Source organism: Mobula hypostoma, chromosome 1, assembly GCF_963921235.1.
Source record: "Mobula hypostoma chromosome 1, sMobHyp1.1, whole genome shotgun sequence".
NCBI lineage: Eukaryota > Metazoa > Chordata > Chondrichthyes > Myliobatiformes > Myliobatidae > Mobula > Mobula hypostoma.
In genome coordinates, this window is record NC_086097.1 from 97,126,835 (window position 1) to 97,135,793 (window position 8,959).

Below are 8,959 nucleotides of genomic sequence, written 5' to 3' on the forward strand. Positions count from 1 at the left end.
CTGGCACCCAGGCAAGGGCGGACACACACACCAGGTTCCCACCGATCGTATCTTTTCACCCTGTGAGTCTATGGTCAGTTCCCGCGAACTGGACCTCCAAACACCAACCAACTTGTGGGGGCACACCGCTCTTCCAGGGTCTCGTTATCTCGTGATCTCGTGGTGTGTCACGTGCCTAGCGAACCTGTTCTTTTTATCCCCCTGCTGGGGTATCGCCTGTCCATCAAACTTCAAACAGTTTAGGTTCAAAGCAACCGGTCTGTCAATATTCTGAATTGTGTTTCTTTTCCGTTATCTCTCTCCTCTCTCATTAACATTTTGAACGTTTCTCCATTGTCTCTTTTATCTCTCTCATTAGCATCAATCGTCTGATAACTTGGTTTGTCGTCACAAAAGCAAGAAGCTGGAAGAAGATGAAATAGAGGTTCTCTTACTTAATTAAAGCACCCAACTCCGGGGTCTGTGCTAATTTTGGACATTTTATACACAATGATATTTTTATCATCTATCCTGTCAACCACCTGGCAATTAAAATATTGAGGCAGAAGCTGCTTGTGAAAAGAGGACGAGCCATTCCTCTTCCGCAATTCGGAAGAGAGGTAAATTGTGGCTCTGTGGCTGGCGAGGTGTCGCAATGTGTCCATGAGTGCCGGGTAGCTCACTGAGCTGTAAACAATATCGGAACCCAGGATGAAGTCATAGTCGGAGGGAAAGCTCGTGTGGTCTTCACCCCAGGTCAGAGCACGGACCTTTACACGGTGCCTGCAGGCAGAGGGGATGTTGATGGAGACATTGTTTTCTATTTGCTTCAGGATGCTTGGCTTATCGGTCACAGTCACCTCTCCACCTGACCAAGAGAGAAAAAAAGATCCATTTCTATTCGCCCTTAATTATCGTGATCACAGAAAGAACAGTGTAAGAAATCTGGGTAGAGTTCAATCTTATTTCGGGAGACAGTAGCATTGCTTATTGTTTTAAAACTAGCACAGCACAAAGGCCAAATAGCTTGGGAATCTAATAGTCTTTCCTACAATCAAAGTCCGCTCAGTACATCATTTGCAATAAATGGTCATATAATTATTAAGACAAAAATTGGTCAGGTAAACTAGGTTGGTGTGGTATGAATTTTAACTCGGGCAGGACACCTGTAGAACTGAACTTGGACAGGGACTCTCGATTTTGTTATACAGGAGAAGAGAGGTCAATCCGTGCGAAAGCGACATACCTTCAGACTACATTTATTATTTTCTGACTAAACTAAACGGGTTTAACAGTGTCCTAGACAATAACACCCTTTTCTCCCTATCCATCACCCCCGTCATTATTTTCCAGATTCCATGTTAATATCAGAAAAGACTGGATTTCAGTTCATTACCCCGCCTTTCACTTACCAAGTAAGGTTGCTAAAATCCCAACGATTCCAGTGCCCGATCCCAGCTCAATCACTCTCTTCGCAGTAAAACTGGCGTTCTGTTTCTCAAAAAACCGACAGAGAGCGACCCCCTAAAATAATGGAACACGGAATAGGCTCATGAAGAGAGTGATGCAAGTCCAGCCTTTACCGTCAATACAGGGCAGGGCACGTTAACAAATTATCTGTACAGATACACATGACTCGACAGCGCACTGTTGCCGTCGAGCAATCTAAAGAAAGCAGCACTAGGCCCGATTGATTGCGGTTTCGTCTGCAGAGGAAACTGACGCGCTAAAGGGATTTAACCGCCTCCACAGTGTGTCCCCCCCCCCCCCGCAAAACCAGTAATAATCTGTAGTCTCATCAGTTTACGTGTCCGTATAAGAAAAGGTCCCCCGGTAACTAATGCGTTTCGTTTATATAGACGTCCGTAAGTCGATTTGTCGTAAGTCAGAAAATGCACAAAAATCACTCGACGCGGTAACTACACCTCCACAGTACAGCAATGAATTGTATCAAAACACATGTCAGACAAGAAAAACGTTACTGCTAAATGTGAAGAGAGGAGGTGTCTAGTTTTGCCATCTGCAGAAAAGAACGTCCATCTTCTGAATTTAACAACGTGCGGGGACTCCCTGTTTGCAGACGTGTCCTTAGTGGGGGCTTTCGTCACCGGAGCCGACGAAGAATCTACTGGAGCAACCTAATGGATCGAGCAGCAAATGTGTGAGGAAAGGACTTGTAGGATTTCCCCCGCAATGTCGACAGTTCTTTTCCTCCCACCGATGCTTTTCCATCCGCTGAGTTCCCTTGGCAGATTGTTTGTCACTCCCGATTACAGCTTCTGTAGTCTCTCGTGTTTTCGTTTTTAACCCTTTGGGCGGTCTATCAGTCCATAGCACGGCTGCAACAATGGTTTCCGTATAACTGTAGCGCTGGTTGCGGCACCAATCTTAAATTTTAAAAAAAATCTATAAACTCCCTGTTTTGGTGTAGCGGTTCCGGTAACAATAGTAAAACAAAGGACTGGCTTTCTTTCGCCCACTCTCCGCAAAAGATGGGCGCACAGAGGAATCGAGATCACCGCCTGCACGTTGTACGCATTTAACAACAAGCCAGGGCGAAGGGGTTGTGACTGTGGTCAGCATCGACATCTGATGAGAGGGAGAGATTTGGAGCCTCAGATGATAAAGCAATGAGTTGGCAATCCCCATTTAACCATCCACATCGAGTTCCCACCTGACCTAAACACAAGAACTGGGGCCTCCAAAAAATAAGATCAACTATGTTGTTTTAAGCATGTTGCTACAGCTGGGCATAGAACAGACACGCCGGAATGGTGATATATCCTTTTTTATTGAAGTGATGGGGCAAAATCCCGACCAGCAGCACATTACAGAGACAAAGTACACGGAGCGTTCTCACTCTCCAGTACATAAAAAGCAGCAAATTCTGGCGATACCCCGGATATCAGAAAACATCTGCGGAGAGAGAAACAGATTTAACATACTTGATACCTCAGGCCTCATTTTCCTGAGATGGGTTTTTGACACGGTCCAGTGTTTGTTCTTTCACAAATGCTGCCCGATTTGCCAAATGTTTCCTGCACTTTCTCATTTTATTTAGGTGATCAGTATCTGCTTTTTTTCCGCTATTTACCACCCCCCCCCGTAGCAAATACAGCGCTGCGCATGCGTAACACGGTCTTTGCCTCGCTGTAGTTAATCAGTTAACTTACAGCTTCCCAAACATAGGCCGAAAAGCCCAGGTTAGCATTGATGAAACGAGAGATCTTTAAATTGTATCCGCAGAACTCGTATTTGTTCTCAAAAATGATTGTGGAATCTCTATCCCCCTCCTTCGAGGCGCCGTCGTTGGAGGCCTCCAACCGTCGGATTGCTGCCATCTTTACACTCCCCCAAATTTCAGTCGATGGTCTTCAAGGAGACGCGGTGGGATTCGCTCCCGACGGGGAATTAACACAAGCGATTTGCTGAAAATGGTGAACTAACGTTTATATAGCGCCCTTCTAGTCGGAAAGTTTTTTCACGGCCAATGATACATAGTCGACCTAGTAATTTAGGCACATTGGGCTGACAGCTTTGCGGAATACAGATATTGCAAGGTTATCATGCTTTAGTGGCGTGGGGCCAGGGAAGAAAGTTATATTATGTTCGAGAATATTTTGTTTTTGCAAAAAGTAGCTCTAGTCTCACATCCAAGTGGATCGTGGTCATAATTTAAGCACGTTAAAATATTACAAACTGCAATGTCATAATTTAAGGTAAATAAAGGTGGATAAATCCCCACGGCCTGACAAGACATTCTCTCGGTCTTTGTCGGAGGCTGGCGCAGAGGTTTCCAGGACCCTGGCAGAGATATTTAAAACGTCCTTAGCCACGGGTGCGGTGCTAGATGACTGGAAGATAGCTGATGTTGTTCTCTTGTTTAAGAAAGGCTTTAAAAATAAACCAGGTAATTATAGATGAGAAAATCTGCAGATGCTGGAAATCCGACAAACACACACAAAATGCTGGAGGAACTCAGCAGGCCAGGCAGCATCGAGGAAAAGAGTACAGTCGACCTTTAGGGCTGGAACCCTTCCTAGATGCTGTCTGGCCTGCTGAGTTCCTCCAGCATTTTGTGTATATTTTCAGGAAATTATAAGCCCGTGAGCCTGACAAAAGTAGTGGAAAAGTTATTGTGAAGTTTTCTAAGGGACCGGATATATGAGTGTTTGGATAGAAAGGGACTGATTAGGGAGGCGAGGAGGGTGGTAGAACAGAGGGATCCGGAAATCCATATCCATAATTCCTTAATAGTGGCGACACGGGTAGATAGGATCTTAAGGCGAGCATTTGACACACAGGGCTTCATAAATTAAGACATTGAGTACAGGAGTTGGGATGTTATTTTGCAGTTCTGAAAGATGTTGCTGAGGCCTAATCTGAAGTGTTGGGTGCAGTTCTGGTCACATACAGTACCAAAAGGAAAGACAGCAATGGGTTTGAAAGAGTGAAGAGAAAATTTACATAGTTGTTACCGGAACTTGAGGACCTGAGTTATAGGGGAAAATAAACAGGTTCAGACTGTATTCCTTAGGGGGTAGGAGAGTGAAGGGCGATTTGATAGAGGTATACAAAATTATGAGGTGTATAGATAGGGTAAATGCAGGCAGGCTTTTTTACACTGAGTGGGGTAAGAATGCAACTAGAGGCCATGGGTTAAGGATGAAAGTTGAAATGTTTAAGGGGAACACAAGGGGGAAATGGACTTCAGAGAGTGGAACAAGTTGTCAGTGGAAGTGGAGGATCCGTGTTTAATTTCAACATTTAAGTGCAAAATTGGTTGGTACATGGATGGGAGACGTATAGAGGAATATAGTCTGGCTACAGGTCGATGGGACTAGGCAGATTAATAGTTCGGCACAGACTAGATGGGCCAAAGGGCCTGTTTCTGTGCTGTAGTGTTCATTGACTCTTTGACTGTGTGACCCTATCTTTATTTGTTCTGATCTGGTGGCGGAGCTCAGATCTACCCTCTTCTGAGTCCAGGTCGACACCCCCACCGTGAGCTAGCTATTACTTTAACGAATAAACAATTATAACGATTCACAACAACAGGCTGTATAACTTCTGTCGTTCTAGCATGAAAACATCTCAAAATGGTGCTTTCGAGTTCCATAAAAGATGATATGGTCAATTTAAGCGACTGGGCGAGAATTTGTCAGAAGGGACAATGTGAAATCATCATTTTTAAGGAAAGCAGTAAATCGTTTATATGGAACGAGGCTACCAAATATTCTGCTGCAAAGGGATCTGGGGTACCAGTACATTCGGCAGAACATATAGGCATGACAATAATTATGACGGCTTATGCAACATTTAGCTTTACTTCAAGGGCGAATGATCCGAAAAGTAGGCGTAATTTGATGACATTTAATAGGGAACGCAAAAAGCCACCTGCAGTGCTGCTCATGGTTTAGATCTCCACACAAAAGAATTATTTATTTTCTGAGAGGTGGTATAACTGAGGTGCACTGGGCTGATTCCAGTATTGAAGGGAGTTGAACAAGGCCCACTTGAAGTGAGAAGAACCTCCAATCCCATCTAAATATCCAGGATCTAATGGGGAGTAATGGGTGGGAGCTGAGCGGATATTTCCCTATGGGGATCTGAACAGAGGGGTTACAGTTGCAGGGGAAAACTAACTGCTTATTTCATTCAGAGAGGAAACATTTCTTCACTCAGAGAATCATGAACCTTTGATTTTTTTTCTGTCCTCAGGGAAGTCTGGTAATAGAGGAACTGAATAAATCGGAGTATGAGATGGATGGATAACTGTATTCAAAACAAGACCCAGGGTCCTATATGACTTTGAAAAGGCTTTCGGGATACATTGCCGGTCTCCTTCAGAGTGTGCCGTGATGGCGCTGTCATTCTCAAACTGAAGTTCTGTGCCAGTGTTGGTGCTGACCGTGTTCTTGGGCTTGAAGTGGTTGATTTCGAAAAGCTTGTTGTTCATTGAGATCCCCTGTGGCAGGTTTTGTCTAGTGAAATGCTGGATGGCTTCAATAAAGGTGGCAAATAGGGTGGCAAATAGGGTGGCAATGATGCAGCCCCGTTTGACTCCTGTCTTGATAGCAAGGGCGTCTGATTCAGACCCACCTTTGCTGAGTACTGTGGCTGACATGTTATCATGCAGTAACCTCAGTATTCGTAAGATAGCATGTTGGTCTACTGTAACAAATGCCTTTGCTAAATCTGAGAAAGCCAAGTACATCAGTTGCATTTGTTAACGGAATTTCTCCTGTATTGGGGCTCTGTAAATATCATGTCTGCGGTACCTCTAGAGGGGTAGAAACCACAATATGATTCAGGGAGTCCTTCACATCGTGCAAGCAGAAGCAGTAGATTGACACAGATACATGCACTTTGCCTGTTGCTGACAGGAGGAGATGCCTCTGTAGTTGCCTCTATCTACCTTGTCTTCCTTCTTGAATATGGTCACTATTAGAACACCCCGGAGCTCGGGGCAGTAGTTCCTTTTCACAGTCCTTCAAGAGAAGGGCGTGTATGTGACACGGGAGTGGTAGTCCGCCTTCTTTGAAGATCTCTGCTGGGATCCCATCACGATCACTGGTTTCTCCACTTTCAGGCTCCTGATGGCATCATGGACCACTTTCATATTGGGAGGATCCCCATGGCTTCTCTCACAGGTCTCCGGAGGATTTGGTGGGTTACTAACCTCTGGTTCTGCAGTGCGGTTGTGGTTAAGAGGTTTGTGAAAATGTTCTTTCCATCAACGTTCCCCCTTTTTTAATTTTACATCTGCGTAGTTCAGGAACTTTTTACACAGCCTGAAAACTGCACGGCATTTTATGTTTAAGTTATATAAGAGAAAATACCAGCTGCGCGACATCTAAGGCTATGTGCGCAAGAGCATTTCAGTCACTGTGCGCCCGCACACCGGCGCAGCTTAGAAAGATATTCTCCCGATCCTTTAGCAAGTTCTTCCCGTCGTTAAATACAGAGAAACTTGGACCATGGGCTACTTTGGTGGCACTGAATAAGCCTTTAGTATCACCAGAGTCTTCCAGACTCTAGTTTTACAGGGCTTTAGCAGTCCACCAAGAATTCTTAAGTTTCCTCGCCCTTCGCTGGACGTGCACCTTGGCTCTCGTGAAAGCTTCTCTTCAGGCCTCACTGCTAATGTCACTCTGCCAGGCACAAAATGTTTTCCATTTCCTGGAGACGAGTTGTTCTATCTCAATGCCGTTGTCATCAAGCCAATCCTGCTGTTTTCTGGGCTTGTTCCCAAAGATGTTTCAGTAGGTATTGCGGATCCACTCCGGTCACGCCACTCAGGGAAGGGTCTGAAGAAGGTGCCCTAAAGTAGTCTGCCTCGAAACCATATGACTGGATTATCGTGTCCACAGCGATTGTCATTTGCCATTGGAAACAATGAAACGTGACCTTTGGAACATGGAGTGTGTGTACTCCGGTGGATAGTACATCCAGTGAGAAAGACAGCGATCATTGCTAGAGAACTGAAATTGATCTACTTCCTCTTTCTGAAGCCCTTCTCGCACACGAAGGGCAGCTGAAAGAGGAGAAGGGTGCTTATACTTTCTTTCTGGAAAGGGAAGGCAGCTGATGAGCTCAGGATCCACGATGCTGAGTTTGCAATAAAGAACAAACGTGTAGGCAACTATCTGAGCGTCCCGTGGGAACGTCTAATGATGATCCATTGGTGCTTGACAACAACCAGTTTGCAACCTCGGTGAATACTTGTGCATCAAATCTAGTCTCACATGACTATGAAAAAGAGGCCTGCTACCCTGCCAGCTTAACTAAACACGACACTGTCGAGCATCCCCTGGGAGGATAAGCAAATTCTCTTTTGGGGACTTCAATGCCAGTATTGTTCAGGACTTAAAACTTGGAAAGGAACCGTAGGAAAGAAATGTCCTGGTAACAGAATCTCAAATGGAGTACCACTTTTTCACCATATGTGCCGACCACCACGACCTCACCACGAGGAACACTTTCTTGCGCTAGAAAAATTAATTCAAGGCCCCCTGGCAGCACCTCCGATCTAAACAGTGGTATCTCATTGACTATGTCATTGTCCGAGATCGGGGTGGACTTTAAAGTATAAAATACCAAGCAGAATGGGCAGAGTTGGATATGAAACTGAAACTATGAAGTAATGATTTGTTGAATGACAAAGGTGACTGGCCGACTGGTCTACTCCTGAGTCTGTATCATATGTTATTATGTACCAGATTGGTAAAAGTCCCCAAGGCCAGCTTTTAATTTGCATTAACTGAGGCGGGGGTTGGGGAGGGGGCAGGAGCTGGGTGGAGAGGATTGGAGTGTAGGTTCCAGACTTCATCGACTGCCAAACGGAGACAGTTTGTGTGCACACAGAAAAATTAAAAATATGGATGGGAACATTGGCACCTACCTTAGTTGGTAGACGCAGATACATTAAGGAATTCTTAGATAGGCAATGGATGATAGAAAAATGGAGGGGGAGGTGTTGTGAGAGGTAAGGGTTAGGTTGATCTTATAACCACATTGATTTGGTTATATTCCACCACTCCTTCGAAACCACAGAATGCAATTATTCTTATTTGATGTGCTGATATTAGTATCCCTTTCAGATATTCTCTACCTGTTCTTATAGAATCTATAAGATCTAGAATATAGCTCCAGTGTTTACATTCATGAATGTGGAATACTCCAATAATGAAACCAGCCCCAAACATCGCTATCCCGCCCATCCTTACTCCAGCTTCTAAACCACACTCTCAGCGGCCGCCTTTGTCTTGAGTGTTTTTGTAGTGCGCTCTCTTGCGGCTTTTCCACGGCTCATCTAAGATGACTCAGTCCCAAAATCGTATGTTAATTATTATGATTTACTGACAAATTGACAATAATGGGAATTGGCCTGACCTGAGGTCTTGCGTTGTTATTGCACTGATTTCAAATTATAGCGCGATGGACTGTTACTCCAAGATGGTCATGCCCTTCTCTGCAA

General features: G+C 44.7%; 1 protein-coding gene across 1 annotated transcript; it reads right to left on the reverse strand.

The window, feature by feature from the left end:
- Window positions 1-434: 434 nt before the first annotated feature.
- On the reverse strand, window positions 435-3,320 carry LOC134336368 (EEF1A lysine methyltransferase 3-like). Its single transcript, XM_063030912.1, has 3 exons — window positions 3,153-3,320; window positions 1,392-1,503; window positions 435-847 (listed from the first exon to the last, which is right to left on the reverse strand). The coding sequence occupies exons 1-3, from the start codon at window positions 3,318-3,320 to the stop codon at window positions 435-437; spliced, it is 693 nt and encodes a 230-aa protein (XP_062886982.1).
- Between the last annotated feature and the right edge of the window lie 5,639 nt (window positions 3,321-8,959).